The sequence below is a fragment of the Giraffa tippelskirchi genome, chromosome 9, assembly GCF_054371585.1.
Source record: "Giraffa tippelskirchi isolate mGirTip1 chromosome 9, T2T-mGirTip1v1.2.pri, whole genome shotgun sequence".
NCBI lineage: Eukaryota > Metazoa > Chordata > Mammalia > Artiodactyla > Giraffidae > Giraffa > Giraffa tippelskirchi.
The window spans coordinates 86822667-86842084 of record NC_137283.1 but is presented as its reverse complement, the minus strand read 5'-3'; the positions used below and the strand labels follow the sequence as shown (position 1 = coordinate 86842084).

The window sequence follows — 19418 nt, the reverse complement described above, 5'->3', positions numbered from 1 at the left end:
GAGCTACCAGAGAAGCCCACCGTTCTTTCTAAGAATGAATGTTAAGAATCATGTTAATAACTGTGTCAACATTTTTTTCCAGAGTAGAAATACAAAATTATTTACACATGCACTTATATGAACTGTCTGTATACAAGCGTATATAACACATTTATTTCCAGAGTATTTCCCATAATAAGTTTGTGAAAACAGAAAGTAAACATAAGTATTCTGTGGAACTATATTCAAGGATTGAGAGACTTGGGGGTGAAACACTTTATTATATACTATATAATATATGTATTTAGGACAAAAACAACATTATAAAAAGTATAAAAATAGATTAAAAAAGATACAAACACAATATATTTTGGTCAGAATTTTAGATGTGTTTTTTTTTTCTTCTCTCTCCCCTTTACTTCAAAAGTTATAAATACTTTGGAAACAGCATGTATTGTTGCACTTTTGATTTTTTGTTGTACGGTTAATGAACTTGAAAGTCTGGATGACTGGGGATCATCTATTTGGCCTTCCCATTCTTTCGTTTCTTCTTCTTTGATTATTAAAGGTTTTCCTAGAGTTTGGCCAACAAGGTTACAGACTTCTTGAGCTTTGCGCCATGCGTTTTCTACAGCAGCAAGACAGGCTTGTCGTCTTAGGAATTAAATGCAGAGATGATTAGTAAGACATTCAACAAACTGTAGGATGAAACAGTTTTGTTTAATTAGTTGATAATTCATTTAAAGATGTGCTTAACTTACCGAAGGTTCTCAACAGAACCTGGCATATGATAGAACTGGGCTTGGCTGATGACAACAGAGCTATCTAGCTTTTCAACAAGAAAGTTACAGATATTTTGCATTTTTCCGAATTCTGTAAATGTAATGCAGACCTGTAAACGAAATACCAGTTGAAATTATTTTCATGTCTGATTCATGATTTCAAATTTTTTTCTAAATGTGAGTTAAAAAAAAGTAAAGACAGACTATAGCGAGGTCATTTTATAGTATGTAACAGATAAGAAGGGCCTACTTGGTACTTATAACCAAATTTTGTTATTGAATTTATTTTTGCTTATGAATTTTGTAATTTGTTTAATGTTGACTTGAACATTTTATTTATTTTTTTTAATTTAATTTTTATTCTTTCATTTTTTAAATAAATTTATTTATTTTAGTTGGGGGCTAATTACTTTACAATATTGTAGTAGTTTTTGCCATACATTGACATGAATCAGCCATGGGTTTACATGTGTTCCCCTTCCTGGACCCCCCACCCACCTCCCTCCCCATCCCATCCCTCTGGGTCATCCCATTGCCTCAGCCCTGAGCATTTGTCTCATGCATCGAACATGGAATGGTGTTCTGTTTCACATATGATAATATACATGTTTCAATGCTATTCTCCCAGAACGTCCCACCCTCACCTTCTCCCTCAGAGTCCATAAGACTGTTCTATGCATCTGTGTCTCTTATTCTGTCTTGCAAATAGGGTTATCGTTACCATCTTTCAAATTCCATATATATGCATTAGTATACTGTATTGGCGTTTTTCTTTCTGGCTTACTTCACTCTGTATAATGGGCTCCAGTTTCATCCATCTCAAAAGAACCGATTCAAATGTATTTTTTAAAATTCATTTTAAATCAGTCAGGAACTTTTTATGAAACAGAATTGGGTGGCTTCCCCTTCAATTTTATTTAAAATTATTTATTTATCTATTTTTTAACTTTACAATATTGTATTGGTTTTGCCATACATTGACATGAATCCACCATGGGTGTACATGTGTTCCCCTTCCAGAACCCGCCTCCCACCTCCCTCCCCATCCCATCCCTCTGGGTCATATATATGGAATTTAGTAAATCGGTAAAGATAACCCTGTATGCGAGACAACACAAAGAGACACAGATATATAGAACAGTATTATGGACTCTATGGGAGAGGGTGAGGGCAGGATGATATGGGAGAATGGCATCGAAGCTTGTAAATTATCATATGTGAAACGAATCACCGTCTAGGTTTGATGCAATTTTATTATTTGGCTAAATTCTTAGCCTGATAATATTTCATGACTCTTTAGACATCTCTTTAGACATTAGCTAGCTTCCTGATTAGCGCTAATTACTTCATGCTTCATTGCTGTCAGTGGGGTATGCTTCTTCATCCAAGTTACTTTCAGATCTATATGCAGAAGCTCATCTATTTCATTATGCTATCTGCCTTTAACTATGTGGAAGCAGTTCTTATATATTCAGCAATACTTGAACACTGTAGTCTTCAAACATTCTATGGAAGCAAACTAAACCTTTTTCCGAAGGAAACTTTACACAAGCTCAATATGTAAAACAATAAAGTACAGGTACTGAAGTACTTTATGTAAATTATGTAAAACAATAATGTACAGATACTGAAGTACAGGCTGAAGTAGCAAAGAGTCATCTTATACAATATAGAACAGTTGCCTTTCATCATAAATGTTATCCATGGAAGACTGATGTTCCGTCTGGTTTCAATACTTACTTTGGATTAATTTGCTCTTTTTTCTAGTTTCTTAAGGCAGAAGCTTATTTATTTCAGACTTTCCTTCTTTTTACTATATGCATTCAATGCTACAATTTCTCTCTAAGCCCTGCTTTTGCTGCATCTCATAGTTTTTGATAGATTGTATTTTCATTTTCATTTAGTTCTAAATATTTTAAAATTTCTCTTGGGATTTCTTCATTGATCCACATGTCATTTAGCATTGTGTTGTTTAATCTCCACATATTTGGGGATTTTCCAATTATGTTTCCGTCACTGATTTCGTTTAATTCCATTGTGATCAGAGAGCAGACATTATATTGTCTATCCTTTTAAATTTGTTAAAGTATAAGTTTTGGCCTAGAATGTATTTTAGGGGAGTGGGGAGGAGAGAAAGGTTTACTGCAGAGCCAAGTATTGAGAATGGGTGGCTTGTTCTTGAAAGACCCAAACTCCAAATGTGTGATATCATGGCAAATGTTCCATGAGAGCTTGAGAAGAATTCTGTTCAGGGGGAAGTAATTTATAGATTTCCATTTTGTTGTTGTTTTTGAGTCACTAAGTTGTGTCCAACTCTTTGCGAACCCATGGCTCCTCTGTCCATGGGATTTTCCAGACAAGAATACTGGAGTGAGTTGCCATTTCCTTCTCCAGGAGATCTTCTTGACCCAGAGATCGATGGGACCCATGTCTCCTGATTGGAAGGTGGATCTTTACCACTGAACCACCCGAGAAGCCCTGTAGATGTCCATTATATCCAGTCAATTGATGGTATTGTTGAATTTAACTAGATTTTATGCCTGCGGAATCTGCCCCTTCTTTTTAGTGACTTTCCTTTTTTTTTTTAAAAAAAAATTTATTTGGCTACATCAGGTCTTAGTTGCTGCACGCAGGATCTTCATTGCATCATGTGGAATTTTTTGTGTGGTGTATAAGCTGTGTAGTTGCGGCCCACAGGCTTAGTTGCTCCATGGCATGTGGGATCTTAGTTTCCTGACCAGGGACTGAACCCATGTCCCCTGCAGTGCACGGTAGACTCTTAACCACTGGACCACCAGGGAAGTCCCTGAATCTGTCCCTTGTTGATAAAGGAAGTTGGAGACTCCAACTGTGATAGTGGACTCATCTATTTCTCCTAGTGGTTCTATTAGTTTTTGCCTGATGTAGTTTGACACTCAGGAGAATGCATATCAAGGACTGTTACTACTTTTTGGCTGTGCCACAGTGTGGCATGTGGGATCTTAGTTCCCTGACCAGGAATCGAACCTGCGCCCCCTGCACTGGAAGCAGAGTCTCAACCACTGGACCACCAGGGAAGTCCCCATGGATTGTTATGTTTCTTGGAAAACTGCCCTTCTGTATCCTTGATAACTCCCTATTATGAAGTCTGCTCTGTCTAAAATTACAATAGTGACTCTTGCTTCCTTTTGATTAGTTAGCATGATTAACTTTTCTCCATGGATTTACTTTTAATCTATATATGTCTTTATATTTAAAACGTTTCTCATAGACAAAATATGGTTGGGTGGTGTTTTTTGATCCACTGTGACAATCTGTTGTTTAATTGCTGCATTTAGACCACTGATATTCAAAGCATTACTGATATAGCTGGATTAATCTCCACCATATTCTTCACTGTTTTCGATTTGTTCCCTTTGTTCTTTTCTTCTAAGTTCTGTCTTATGTCGTTTGTGATTTTAATTGAGCATTTCATGGTTTCTTTTTTCTTCTCCTTTCTTAGCATATCAGTTATATTTTTTTAAGCTTTTATTAGTGGTTTCCCTAAAGTACATAATACATATTTACAACTAATCCAAGTCCACTTTAAATAACACTATACCACTTTATGGGTTGTATAATAATATAATAACTTTATAATAACAAAATAATCCTAAGTATTCCAGCCCATCGCTTGTATCATTACTATCATTCATCTCACTTATATATCGGCATGCGTGCATGCAAAGTCGCTTCAGTTGGGTCTGACTCTTTGTGACCCCATGGACCAAGGCCTGCCAGGCTCCTCTGTCCATGGGATTCTCCAGGCAAGAATACTGGAGTGAGTTGCCATGCCTTCCTCCAGGGGATCTTCCCAATCTAGGGATCGAACTCGCATCTCCTATGCCTTCTGCATTGGCAGGCAGGTTCTTTATCACTGGCACCACCTGGGAAGCCCATATATCACCATACGTAAGTATATATGTAAGAAATATGCATGAGCATACATAATGAATGTGTGTGTGTAAGTCACTTCAGTTGTGTCTGACTCTTTGCGACCCTATGGACCGTAGCCTGCCAGACTCCTCTGTCCATACTACAGGCAAGAATACTGGAGTGGCTTGCCATGCTCTCCTCCAGGGGATCTTCCTGACCCAGGGATTGAACCTGTGTCTCTTATGTCTCCTGCACTGGCAGGCAGGTTCTTTACTGAGCCATTGGGGAAGCCCCTTAAATTATTTGTATTTAACGTGGTTATTGATATGGTTATATTTAAACTTCTGATCTTGCTACTGATTTTCTATTTGTTTCATATTTTCTTTGTTCCCCTCTCCCCATTTTCTGCCTTTTTTGGAGGAGATTGAGTATATTTTTTATTATTCCATTTAATATCCTTCATTGGTTTCTTTACTGTAACTTGTTACTTTAGTGTCTGCTTTAGAGTTTACAGTATATACATGTTTAATTTATCGCAATCTACCTTCAAGAGATACACCATTTCACACATAAGAAACTTTAAATATTATACTTATATTTCTCCCTTCATGAGATACACCATTTCACACATAAGAAACTTTAAATATTATACTTATATTTCTCCCTTCATGCTACTGCTGTTGTATGTTTTACTTTTACATATGTTATAAAGTTCATCATTATCATTTTTGTTTAAACAATTTATATAGGTGTAGAGTTATAGAGATATAAGGAAAATATCATATCTACCTATGTAGTTACCATTTTCAGTGTTCTTCATTTCTCTGTGTAGATTCCTATTCCTTTCTAGTACTATTCTCTTCCACCTACCCAACTCCATTTAACATTCCTTGGATTGAAGGTCTATGGTAACGAATTCTTTCACCTTTCTGAAAAAGTCTATAATTGGCCTTTGATTTTGAACAATATTTTTGCTGAACATAGGGGAAAAATAAGATAGGAGAAATATGATTTAAATGCATAAATTCTCCAGGCAAGAATACTGGAGTGGGTTGGGAGAATCCCATAGACATAGGAGCCTAGACGGCTATATATAGTCCATGGGGTCACAAGAGTCGGACACGACTTAGCAACTAAAATCACTAAAACCACAAACCATGTATAAAATATTTCACAACAAAAATGAAGAGTTGAGAAAAGATTAGATGAGATAATGTATGGAAAATACCTGAAACATGGAAGCGTGCAGGGGAAAAGGAGAGGAAAAACTGGTTATACTACTTTTCCTATTTAATAGACTTTTTTTGAATGATTATTATGTCCCAGGCTTTTAAAGTCTCTCCAACATTGAAACTATAACAAGAAAACAACATGAGAAGTGTCAAGAGTAGAGATAAAGGAATTGCAAAGCCAAGGTTTTACTTCAACATTTCCCAGGTGGATCCCTAAAATCATCGTTGTTGTTGTTTAGTCACTAAGTCTGGACTCTTTGCGACCCCGTGGACTATAGCCTGTCAGGCTCCTCTGTCCATTGGATTTCCCAGGCAAGAATACTGGAGTGGGTTGCCATTTCCTTCTCCAGGGGATCTTCCAGAGCCAGGAATTGAACCTGAGGTGCTTACGACATCTCCTGCATTGCAGGCGGATTTTTTTTATTGCTGAGCCAACAGGGAAGCCCAAAATCATAAGTATTTTTAAAATTCCTTCAGATAGTTAAATTTTAAGTGAAAAAATTACACATTTATTCAAGTAAATATAGGGACAACAGTGTATTATGATAATTACTAACTCAAGAGGTAAGAAACTAGGATTCTAATTTCCATTCTAATTCTTGTAATATGATCTTTAAAAAAGTCTGAGCCTAAGCTATCTAAGCCTAAAGCCACACCCTTAAATTTAGGAAAAATAATGTATTATCTGCCCGAAGGAAGGACTAGGTGATTTCTTGAATTATTTTCCACCTCTAAAGGCAAAGGTTCTCTGATCAGATTAACAAAATTCCATTCTAATCCAACTTGTTTGTTTCCTGTGGCAAGGAAGCGGTATGACCAAGCACACACTCCAAGAAGTTTGGAATCAAAAAGAGACGGCAGTCTTCTAATCTAGCTGTAACTACTTATAACGTACTCTGACTTCATAAAGTCCTGATCATAAAATCTTTGAAGTAAAAAGCTCAACAGTTGTAGGAATGAAATGTTTTCATTAATTGTGTGTAAAAAAATGCACAATTTTTTCAATTTGTGCAAAGGTTGAGTAGTTTTTATTTTTAAATAAATCTTAACACAAAATAAAATTGTCTTGTGAAACAAAAGAATGTTGAAGTCTTTCAATCCTTTATGCTATGACTATTAATTTGCTATTTATCTGAGGAGAAGAAATTTTTCCTCTGTAGTGTTCCCTCCCGTTGACTACATGATAACATTACTAAAATTTTATTCAGGTGGCAATTAAATGCTACTTCCCTCTTGCTATTTTTATTCCATTTCAAAACAATTTCTCTTAAATCTCACCCAGATATGTAACACCAAAAATGATTTTCAGAAAAACGATCTTTTATCAACACCATGAGAAGTATTTTTCCTGTACTTGACTTTCAAGAATAAAATTCAATGCAAATTGTCCCCACAAAGTCATGCTGTTTCCAATTATTTGTGAAGATAATACATACCTCTGCTTCCATGTGATAAGCATTTTCTACCCTTTTAAAATCCTTTGTCACAGTTACATTTTCTGACTGAAAAAGAAAGTACAAGAATATGATTACTAATTGTTTGGCTACTAAATACAATTACTCTAAAACATAAAGTACAAACCTGTACTTATTACAATCAGAATAACAAAATATGCGAAAAGAACTGGCTTGCCTAATGCTTTAAAACTTTGCTAAAAATAACATCAATTCAGAAACCTACAAATATTTTACATTAGCTAGTTCAAAAAAGTATGAACTTAGGGTGATATATATATATATATATGTATATATATGTATGAAGCATTATTTTTACATAAAACATTCTGAGTGTTGTAGGGGTGTTAGAGTTTATAAAATGTTTAACTTACAAATAATACTAATTTACTGAAAACATACAGTATACAACTTTGGGCAAGTTACTCAACTTTTTGAGACATAGTTTCTACACTCATAAAATTGTGTTACACTGCATGTGAGGTAGTAGGTAGATGGGCCCCAGGCTGAGCCACTGGAGTTTGTCAGGCTGAGCAACTGGAGCTTGTCTCTCCCTCTCCCAGCATTTCAGGGAAAAAGATAATGGCGGGAGCAGAGAGGAACTAAGCTCTGCTGGAGTAAAAAGATGACCCGATCTTTCATTCTTCAGGAAAAGGAGACCTCCCTGACTGTACATGTGCAGAAAAGTTCCTAGGGGGTCAAAGAGGAAGGGGGTGCTAACCCATAATTTGTTTTGCCAACCCCTTAGAGACCCTTGTGCTGGAATCCATCTTGGCCAAAAGATTCAAGCACACATTGAACAGGGCCCTGAGTCAGATCAGACATGGGCAACAAGCAAGATAACTGGCTAGAGGAAAACAAAGACCTGGAAGAAGGCCCCTATTTAAGCAACTCAGATCACACCTTTAGTGCTCTTCCTTAGCAGAGATGCCCTAATTCTTCTCTGAGTGTGTAGCTCTGCTTTACTTCTGTCCTAAATAAACTGCTTTTCTTTGTGCTCTTTCACATGTATGGTGCTTCTAATAATCTCTGCTGTTTTACAACCTTGGTCTCTTAGGAAAATTCTTTTTACAAAGAGGTCAAGGGCCAGGGCTTTGCTTCTAGCCAGTATTCTTGCCTGGAGAATCCCAGGGACGGCGGAGCCTGGTGGGCTGCCGTCTATGGGGTCGCACAGAGTTGGACACGACTGAAGCGACTTAGCAGTAGCAGTGGTCTAGTGGTTAGGATTCCTGGTTTTCATCCAGCCAGCCCAGGTTTGATTCCCAGGCAGGGAACTCAGATCTTGCTTCAAGCTGCCACTCAGTGCTGTTACCTTCGAGATCACACTGAACCTTTTTGAGGATTTAATGAAAAGTTGTAAATAAAATGCTTGACACAGAAGGCACTCAGCAAACAGAGATGCAATACCATTATGATATAAACATTTCCTGAAATACTGGACCTAAGCCAGCCTGTTCTTAGAAAAGTAACATTAATGCTTTTTGATTCTCTGGGTAAGTACAGGATATATAATTCTGATAAAAAAGTTACACTTATTTATGTTTCAAAAGAGTTTTAAAATTTAGTGAAATGAATTCTTGACCTACTCCCACTCTTGGGGATAGGCATAACTTATATTTTATAAATATTTGTATCTTTAAAAATATATGCAAAATAAAGATTATGATGCTTGATCATTTAATTATGTTATTTGGTAAAGGATTTAGATGCACATGAATTTTAAGATATACACTAATTTCAAGCCATTTATAGACCTAGAAAATTCAAAAAAACTTTAACCTTAAAATCTGAACTTAAGTTCCAATTATAGCTCTGATGTTAGTTTCAATGAAAATATTAATTCATTTTTGTGATAACATTTATTATCATTTTATGGTAATATTTATTCATTGTAGAAAATTACAGTATTGATAAATATAAACTAAACCAATGCTGTATACATTGCTTGAAGTTGAAAACATGAAACTTGATACATGAAACATTTGTCATTTAATATTCTTTCATGACATGTAAACATATCTTCTATTTTCTTAGATGTCTTTTTTTCAGTCTTCCCCCACTTCACTTGATAAATATATATAAGACTTCTGACTGAAAAACCATTAGAGAAATAATTTTAGGAAAGGTAGAAAAAAAGAAAGTATCTTTTATTGTTGCACTTAACATTATAGTTTTTATAAAAACAATATACACTAATTAATGAATATTTAATACTAGAGAAAGAACAAATAGTCTCCAAACCCCTTATGTTAATATTTCAGTAAACAATTAAATCATCTATCCATGCACATAAAAATTTGTAGATCTATGTACAGAATTCTTCATAATGAAATTATACTCTACATGCTGTTCTGTAACCTTTTAATAACTTCTACTTTAGAAAAATTTAAAATCTACAGAAAAGTTGCCAAGATAGTAGAGTTCCATATACCTCAGTTTCAGATTTTTCTGATGTTACCATTTTTTTATTACTATGGTACATATCAGTTCAGTTCAGTCGCTGTCTTTTCCAACTCTCTGCGACCCCATGGACTGCAGCATGCCAGGCTTCCATGTCCATCACCAACTCCTGGAGTTTACTCAAACTCATGTCCATTGAGTCAGTGATGCCATCCAACCGTCTCATCCTCTGTTGTCCCCTTCTCCTCCTGCCTTCAAACCTTTCCTAGCATCGGGGTTTTTCTCAGTGAGTCAGTTCTTCGCATCAGGTGGCCAAAGTATTGGCGCTTCAGCATCAGTCCTTCCAATGAATATTCAGGACTGATCTCCTTTAGGATTGACTGGTTTGATCTCCTTGCAGTTAAAGGGACTCTTAAGAGTCTTCTCCAACACCAGTTTAAAAGCATCAATTCTTCTGTTCTCAGATTTCTTTTAGTCCAACTCTCACGTCCATACATGACTACTGGAAAAACCATAGCTTTGACTAGATGGACCTTTGTTAGCACATGTCAAACTACAAAACCATCATTGGTACATAATCATTAACTAAAGTACAAATTTTACTTGCATTTCACCAGTGTTTCTATTAATGTTCTTTTACTATTTCAGAATCTAATCCATGATACTACATTAGATTAATTTGCCATGTCTCCTTAATCTCCTCTAAGACAATTTCTCAGTCTTGTCTTCATAACCTTGAAAGTTTTGGTCAGGTATTTTGCAGGATATTCCTCAATTTGGGTTTATTTGGTGGTTCTTCCTCATGATCAGACCAGGGTTGTAGGTTTAAGGAAAGACTATCACAGGGGTGAAGTGCCCTTCTCATTGCAGCATCTCAGAGAGTACATGATATCCACGTGACATTACTCGTGATGTTAACCTTGGTACTTCATTAAGGTCATGTCCTCCAGTCTCCTTTAAAGTTACTATTTTTCTTTTCCCATGGTTTATTCGTAGGAGGCAAGTCACTAAGTCCAGCTGATATTCCCTCAGTGTAATACTACATTATTTATTTTGCTGCTTAAACTGTTCTAGCTTTGGCTACTGAGATTTCTTTCAGGATGGATCTTATATTCCTTGACATACATCCATCCTTTTATTTTTGGAGCACTTCCTTACTTTCTGGTACAAGATGCTACTGGCTCACATGGTTTCCCTGCCCAGTCCCAGAATCAGCCACTTCACCAAGAAGCTTACTATCTTTCTCTGAGATTGGTATTTAGAACCAAGACCTGGGTGTTGAAACTGCTCATCACTATCCAAGTGTCATTCCTTGTAGGCCCTCAATGGATCGAGTTTGATAATACATGTGTACAAACTCACATACACACATATACCCACAACTGTTTCTGTATCTATCCATCTGATATATACTAAGCTAAACATGAGTTCATACTGATGTTTCTAACTCTAAGAACCACAGAGTTTATTCTAACCTTCCTTTCTTATCTGTAACTTCCTCTCCAATAGTCAGAAACCTGATTCCCCTCATCCACCAACCACCTATTTTTCAAGACTATTATATATATAAAGCAGTTTCAGAGCTGTAAACCCTGGAAAAAACATTTACTAACTAGAGTACAGAGTTTATGTATCTTTCATCTTTATCATTAGTTTCTAGTAGAACGTAATTTTCCAAACTTACCTAGGATACTCCGCTCACCTTCTATCCCCATGTTCAGTGCAATTACGTCATTCATTTGTAAAAGTTAGGTTCATTTGTGACAGTCTGTGTTCTGTCCTGGAACTGACCTGTGTTTTTTTTTTAATTTACATAATTAATGTTCCTTTTTTGTGATTTACAGTTTTATGGGTTTTGACAAATGTATTCACCACCCCAGTACCACACAGAATAGCTTTTTTCCCTTGAAAAGTTTCTCTGTGCACCTCCTTATAGTTAATCACTTTGCCATCAAACAACCCCTGTCCACTGATTTATGTCCCTATAGTTTTCCCTTTTGCAGAATGTCACATGAATGGATCACAGAAATGTAAATCTTTTGAATCTGGTTTCTTTCAGTTATAATATTTAAGATTTTCTTCTGTGAATCAATAGCTTGTACCTCTTTACTGCTGAGTAATTTTCCAATGCAGGGATGTAACAGTTATCCATTCTGCTGTTGAAAACATCTTGGCTGTTCCAAGTTCTAAAGTTTTAGTTTTAGTGATTTATGAATAAACCTGCTATAAATATTCTTATGCAAATTTATATGTCAACATAAGTCTTTGATTCTCTTGTGGGTTAATGGTTCCTTTGGTAAGTCTAACTTTATAAGAAAGAAGCTGTAAGATTGTCTTTCAAAGTGGCTATACCACTTTGCAGTCTCACCAGCAATGAATGAAAATTTCTGTTGTTCCACATCTTTGCCAGCATTTTATCATCAATGACATTGGATTTTAGTCAATCTAATGGATGCATAATGGGTATCACATTGTGGTTTTAATTTGCATTTCTTTAATGACAAATAATGTGGAGGATCTTTTCATGTGTTTACTTACCATCTATATATATATTCTTTGGTGAAGTATATATTCAGGTATTTTATGCTTTTTAATTGAGCTATTTGTTTTCTTATTATTGAATCAACCATAAGATCAAACAAAGCAGTAATTTTTATTTTTAAGGGCACTTGAGTTAGATTCTTGCATGTGCAGTAAGGGAAAGATAGACTTCAATAAATGATTTCAATAGATGTTTTCTTCTAAATGGGTAAGTACAGCAACTTACCCATTTAGGAGAAGACAAAACCCTTTTCCTTATACCAAAATAAATTCCAAATGTGGTAAATATTTAATGTACTATAGCGAGTCCCTAAAAAGTCCAGGAAATATTAGTTAATGGTTATGTAGCCTCAGGCTTGGGAAGGAACCAGTAAACATTACACCAAAGTCAGAAAACTTTTTTTTTTTTGCAGTAGAAATGTTTACTTGAAGTGAAAAACAATAAAAACAGTAGTGTTTAACTAACATATGAAGCAGAACAAGAAAACAATAAAAACAGATTACATTAGTTCTTACAAATTTGGGGATTTAAAAAACTCTCATCAGTTAGCTTCAATCTCCTTAAGAGAAGCCTTCTTTATGACGAAAATAAAACTTCGAAGAGTTTAAGTGATTTACTAGAAGACTCAAAAATATCGTGAAAAATTGTACTATTAAGAGAATTTAAATAAATCTTTAAAATTTTTAATGTTTAATACTGCAAACAAGGTTACATGGCAAATATGATATTGGGAAAATTTCTGCAATATATGAGAGACAGTTATTGATAATCTTAATTTTTAAAGTTCTCATAAATATCAAAAGAAAAGATAACAGAAAAATAGGAACAGTGATAGGGAATGTTTACTAAGTATTTTATTTAAAATGCAGCAATCAGGAACGTTTAATAAGTATTTTATGGTTGAATGAGTAAATATTGCTTGGGACTTTGAAACATTTTTCCATGAAAACACTCAAAATGAGGTCATGCCTTCACAGGTGAAACTATATATAACCATAAAACTATATATGATCTATACAATAGCTGAACAGTTTATTAAAAACCATTTTCTAAGTACACATTATTTGAGGAGTATGAAACATAAGCCATCAATACAAAACAAACAAGAGACAAAATGGTCTCCACTCTGGAGAGGTTTAGAATATGGAGGAGAGACAACGAAAACAGTAGTTATACTATAAAGTGATACATTTTATGAAAGGTGGGGAATGGAGTATGGTATGCAAGGAGTAGTGTAGGAAAAAAGTGCTCAAGAAGTGAACTTGGGCTGGGTTTTAAAGGAAAAAACTGGAAGTCAGTCTATGAGGGGAGGAGACGACAGGAAATGAGAGTTAAGCTCCATCTATTAAGCAAAAGAGTTTGGAATATGAGGGGCCTTTTAATCAGGGGAGTGATGTTTATAAACACAGATTTTACAGTTTAAAATGAATAAAGATTTTGTGAAGACCCATTAAATTCACCCTGAAATGTAATATAAATGATTTTATTTGCATTGTCTACTGAACAAATTGGACTTCCCTGGTAGCTCAGACGGTAAAGCATCTGCCTACAATGTGGGAGACCCGGGTTTGATCCCTGGATGGAGATGATCCCCCGGAGAAGAAAATGGCAACCCACTCCAGTACTCTTGCCTGGAAAATCTCATGGAGAGAGGAGCCTGGTAGGCTACAGTCCATGGGGTCGCAAAGAGTTGGATACCACTGAGCGACTTCACTTTCTTTCACTGAATAAATTATTTACAACTGCTTTCCTCCATCAGCAGAGATAAATCAGGAGATTACTGACCTTTGCGTGTCTTGAACACTAAGTCTTAATGTAATTACTGTAAGTTGGATGTAGTGATTTATCCTATTTTACATATTAGAAGTTACAGCCATGTGAGCTCGGTATACATTTTAAGTAAAAAACGTTAAGAATTAGTTATATTATTCAAATACATCTGCAGCACTGGCAGCAGTTTCGGGGAGAAAATATTTTTCTATATATTAAGTTCATTTTATTCACATAATTTATAATTAGCAGCAGAATCCTTCTAAACTGTAAAATTATTTCGAGACATCTTTTCAAAATGACTTTTAAAATAAATCTATGTTTATAAAGGCAATCTATGTTTATAAGTACAAATAAAATTTCTCCTTAAAATAAAGACTTGCTTTTTCAGGGTGTGTCATTTCTAACAAGAGCACTTTTAAGAACTCAGTGTTGGGGGGACACAAATCACACCTCTGGCCTTCAGGCTACTCTGTAATATGAGGGATCTGAGACAGCCTACGAAGTCTGTGCTTTCTAATTCTAGGCTAATTATCTGGAGCCTAGGCTAGTTGAAAGAAACCTAGATGTTGGTTTTGACAGTACAGGAGTTCAAATACAACCCTGGGTGTTCAAAGCATTATTTAACCTCCTTAAATCTGGAAAGTGGGGATATTAAACCTGCTTAACAGGGGTGTTGCACGAATTAAATAAGACTCATTCATTTTTTTTTTTTTTTTAAGTGGGCTTAGGGCAAGATTTATTTAGGGATTTGTTTCAGGAACATCTCTGGTAAGAAGAGGTAGTTCATATATGTGGCATGTACAATACACTGGCTTAATTTTCTTTTTTAAGCTAAAACTAAACAATTCGGAGAAAATTTTGAGTCTTTATAAAATGAAAATGGGTACAATATTCCCCCTATCCCGCCCCAGCCCCACATTACTTTTTGCGAAAAATACCGAAGAATCACTTCTTGTAAAGCTTTCCCAGGCTGGGAGGAGGGGTGCAGAATAAAAACAAAAAAATGATTCAGTGTCTAGCACACTACTTATGCAAGCATTTACATCTTACTGTTTCAAGTTTAACTTCGTCATTTCAAGGTTAAAAACAAATTACTGCAACAAGTGATACCAAATAAAGCCCCACTCAATTTTAATTTTTTTGTTTTACAAGTCACTGCGGCTGATAATTACTTTCCCCTAGAAGGATGGGCTGGGAAAGATTGAAGGCAGGAGAAGGGGACGACAGAGGATGAGATGGCTGGATGGCATCACCGACTCGATAGACATGGGTTTGAGTAAACTCCGGGAGTTGGTGATGGACAGGGAGGCCTGGTGTGCTGTAGTCCATGGGGTTGCAAAGAGTCGGACACGACTGAGCGACTGAACTGAACTGAGGAGGATCGGCCAGATAAACACTCAGCCAGGTCCTCGCGCCCCTCACGCCGCCGAAGACACAAAGGTGTCCCGGACGCTCAAAACCCTCCCCGCCCCTACCCTCCGCCGCCGGCTTTTCGCGGTCGGGCTGGAAGCTCCTGGCCCGCCGAGCTCTCACCTGCACGCCCTGCTGCCGGAGGCTCTGCGTGATGTAGTCCAGGCGGCGGCAAACGCTCTTCTTGGCCTCGGCCGCCGCCTCCTTGGTGCTGCTCACCTGCACGACCACCTGCGCCCGGTCAGGGCTCGCAGACACCTCCGCGGTGCCGCTGACATGCACCTCGCGGGTGGGAGTTTGGGCCGGCGCTGAGGAGAGAAGGCGGCGGAGGCCGGGCAGAGTCTCTCCGCCCGAGAGCAGATAGTTCTCCCGGCTCCGGTCAGCCCAGGGAACCAGTTCCACGAACACCCGCGACTGAGGGGTCTCTTGCAACGACATAGCGAAGGCAGCTTAGTTGTCCGTAGCAACTCAGAGCCGACGGCGGCCGAAGGGGTCCAAGCGCCTCCAGGCTGGCGCGGCGCGGCGCTGCGCAAAGGATGTCGGGATGGGCTTGGCGGTCTAGGAGCCGCTGTGGAGGACGCGAGTTAGGCTTTGCTGGGGATTTTGCCGCGTCTCCTTTACGAGTTGTTGACTGAGCGCGGCGCTCTGGTTTTTGACTTGCTTACTTTGTGGCCTTGGAAAACCTGAGGGAGGTTTCTGTGCGGCCACCCTTTCAGTGAGCTCCCCTTTCCACGCTGTCCGTCTGCCTTGGCCGGCGACGCGCCGTGGGTACCTCGGAAGGTTCCTCAGAGGCCAGGACGGCTCTCTTTATCCTTATGTGCTGTGGCTCTGCGACTGTTCAGTTTTGTCTTTACTTTTGTCTGACTTTACCATTCCAGTTGGCGCAGAGAACCCCGTGGCACCACAGAACGCGGAGATTTGTGTTGGAATGAACTTGACCAGTTTGATCTTGGAAGTTTATGATTCCTCGAATCTCAGTTTCATCGCCGCTAAAGCCGTGTTGACAATACATTCCACATTTGCAATGTGATCATGAAATAATTGCCATATGGAAAACAGAAAATAATGGATAATGATAATAGCTAAAGCTTTGGCATGCTTTTCAAATCTCTCGAATTTTGTCTAAAATTCCTGGAATGGTTCTGGCCTTGAGTAAGGACACGAGAAACTCAAGTGGTATCGAAGCACATTCAACGTGGACATTGCAGAGCCTTACCCTACTTAGTTCTTATCTTTACCCTTTTCTTGAAAAAACATCACAATCTTTAACCCAGTAACCCACATTAAGTAGATTTTCTTCCTACCAAAAAGTAATGATGTATAAAAATAGACCTCCTGTCCCAGAGGGAAAAATATTTTTTTGGACAGCTAATTTAAGGCGGCTATTCTCTTAAAAGGAGCCTGAAAAAGGCAACCGACAATCCTCAGGTAGTTTCTTCTCTATTATTATTCTTTTATTTTTGATGAGTAAGATGATTCAACGAAATCAGACAGTACCTGCCACCCCTTCATTGGTTCATGGATAGTTTTGTATATATTTATTTTGATGTTTATTGTTAGATAAAAGCAATTATATGTTAGTATTTTAATTTTAAAAACCTTCCCACTACATTTTTTAAATAATTTGTCACCAAAAATAATGTTTCTTGAATCTTGTGGAGAATTCTTTTTGTTTAATGATAAATGTGGAAAAATATAATCTTCAAGGTGAGCCACTGAATGAATGAACATCACAGGTAAAAAGCAATAGTTTTAACTGCATATAAATATTTAGGGTATGATAAAAGTAAGTTTCAAATAACTGGGAAAATGAGTAAGTGATACAGGGATAATTGTTTGGCTATGTGAAAAAAGTATCTGTATTTTACATGCACTAAAAATAAAATTCAGATGAGACAAAAAAAAAAAAAGAGAAGAGAGAGTGGGTAACATAGGAATGAAAAAGACTTTTGAGGCATGATTTCAAATGCAACAACCATAAGGAAAGGTCTGAAAAATTTGACTACACTGAAACAATGTCAGTATGTGAAACAAACAAAAAGGTGAGGGGCAAATTGGGAAAAAATATTTGTATAAAAAGCTAATAGTCTTAATGTTTGCTGCTAAGCTGCTAAGTCGCTTCAGTCGTGTCCGACTCTGTGCGACCCCATAGATGGCAGCCCACCAGGCTTGCCATCCCTGGGATTCTCCAGGCAAGAATACTGGAGTGGGTTGCCATTTCCTTCTCCAGTGCATGAAAGGGAAAAGTGAAAGTGAAGTCACTCAGTCGTGTCCGACTCTTAGCGACCCCATGGACTGTAGCCTACCAGGCTCCTCCGTCCATGGGATTTTCCAGGCAAGAGTACTGGAGTGGGGTGCCATTGCCTTCTCCGTCTTAATGTTTAGTGAGCTCTTAACAGAAAAAAAATGAAAGAAAAATGAATAATTTCACAGATGTAAACCTTGGATCATTCATAGCTGCCATAATAAAATACCATGGAGTGGGTGGCTGAACAGAAATTTGTTTTCTCTAGAGGCTAAGAATTCCAAGATGAAGGCTTGGTGTCTCCTTGGTTTGCAGACAAGCTTCTCACTGTGACCTCACGTGACCTTTCTTATGTGCACAGGGATCCCTGATGTTTCTCTTCTTTTAAGAAGGCCAGTTCTGAAATACCCTGGAGAAGGGAATGGCAACCCACTCCAGTATTCTTGCCTGGAGAATTCCATGGACAGAGGAGCCTAACGAGCTACTGTCTATGGGGTCATAAAGAGTTGGACACGTATGAGTGAGTATTGGATTAGAGCTCTAACCTCATTTAACCTTAATCTCTTTAAAGACCGTATCTCTAAATACAATAATATTGGGGGTTAGCACTTCAACCTATGAATTTGGGTGGTGAGGGGACACAATTCGGTCCATAACGCAAGCCAGTAAAGCAGAAATATCAATAGTCTATAAAATGAGGGCAGAAAAGTTTTTATCTTAGTAAAAAGTGCAAATGTTACAATACAGTCCATGGAATTTTTCAGGCCAGGATACTGGAGTCAGTAGCCTTTCCCTTCTCCAGGGGATCTTTCCAACCCAGAGATCAAACCCAGGTCTCCTGCCTTGCAGGCAGATTCTTTACCAGCTGAGCTACAAGGGAAGCCCAAGAATACTAGAGTGGGTAGCCTATCCCTTCTCCAGGGGATCTTCGCTACCCAAGAATTGAACCGGGGTGTCCTGCATTGCAGGCGGATTCTTTACCAACTGAGCTATCAGGGAAGCCCGAATTTTACAATAAATATCCTTTTTTTGAATTGTCATTTTGGAAAATGATAAAGTCAGTAGGAATGGAGATGGGATAGATAAACGAGTAATTTTGAAAGAAGAATGGCATAGTTCATGGCAAAAGAACTATATAGTAAATAAAAGAGAAGGATAAACCAAAGCTGATTAAGATTTTCAGTCAGAACTGGGAAAATGAATGAGGATGATAGAGTATGTATATTAGTTCAGCTCACAATGACCTAGTTCTCCTTTAGAGTCATTGCTGAACCTCTAGCACTCATTTTGAATAATACATCTCTTGACTTTGTACTTTATACAACTTGATTAGACCCAGAATAGGTAAGTTCAGCTCACAATGACCTAGTTCTCTAGAGTCAATGCTGAGCCTCTAGCAGCCATCTTGAATAGCACACCTCTTGCCTTTGTATTTGATCAGACCCAGAATAGGTACTTGTTTCACACTGGTCTGGTTAGAGGGTTTTTTTTGTTGTTGTTGTTCATAGAAATCTATATTTACATAAAATTTTAAAAATTCAGCCACTCAGATGTTGAACCATGACATATATGTACTTGAGAAAGATGGATTTGCCATTTTTCATATGCAGTTTCTAGTAGAGAAGCAGAAAATGTCAATGTGTCAGTGGATAGAGAAAAGGAAAGAAAAGAGAGAGGGAATAAAAGCATTTAGGGAGGAACAGAGAT

The 19418-nt window shown here is 37.4% G+C and overlaps 1 protein-coding gene across 1 annotated transcript; it reads right to left on the bottom strand.

Annotated features, from left to right (window-relative positions):
• Positions 1 to 118: 118 nt before the first annotated feature.
• Positions 119 to 15931, bottom strand: IRAK1BP1 (interleukin 1 receptor associated kinase 1 binding protein 1). The gene is made up of 4 exons (XM_081530389.1): positions 15590 to 15931; positions 7324 to 7389; positions 741 to 871; positions 119 to 633 (listed from the first exon to the last, which is right to left on the bottom strand). Exons 1-4 carry the CDS (start codon positions 15902 to 15904, stop codon positions 354 to 356), a joined length of 792 nt encoding a protein of 263 aa, XP_081386515.1. The 5' UTR covers positions 15905 to 15931; the 3' UTR covers positions 119 to 353.
• Positions 15932 to 19418: the final 3487 nt, after the last annotated feature.

Bases quoted from the DNA above. Each gene is read 5' to 3' on its own strand.
- IRAK1BP1 (XM_081530389.1), bottom strand. From the start codon at position 15,904: ATGTCGTTGCAAGAGACCCCTCAGTCGCGGGTGTTCGTGGAACTGGTT. The intron at 872-7,323 runs GTATGTATTATC...TTTCGTTTACAG, and splicing joins CTTATCACATGGAAGCAGAG to GTCTGCATTACATTTACAGA. The intron at 634-740 runs GTAAGTTAAGCA...TTAATTCCTAAG, and splicing joins GGTTCTGTTGAGAACCTTCG to ACGACAAGCCTGTCTTGCTG.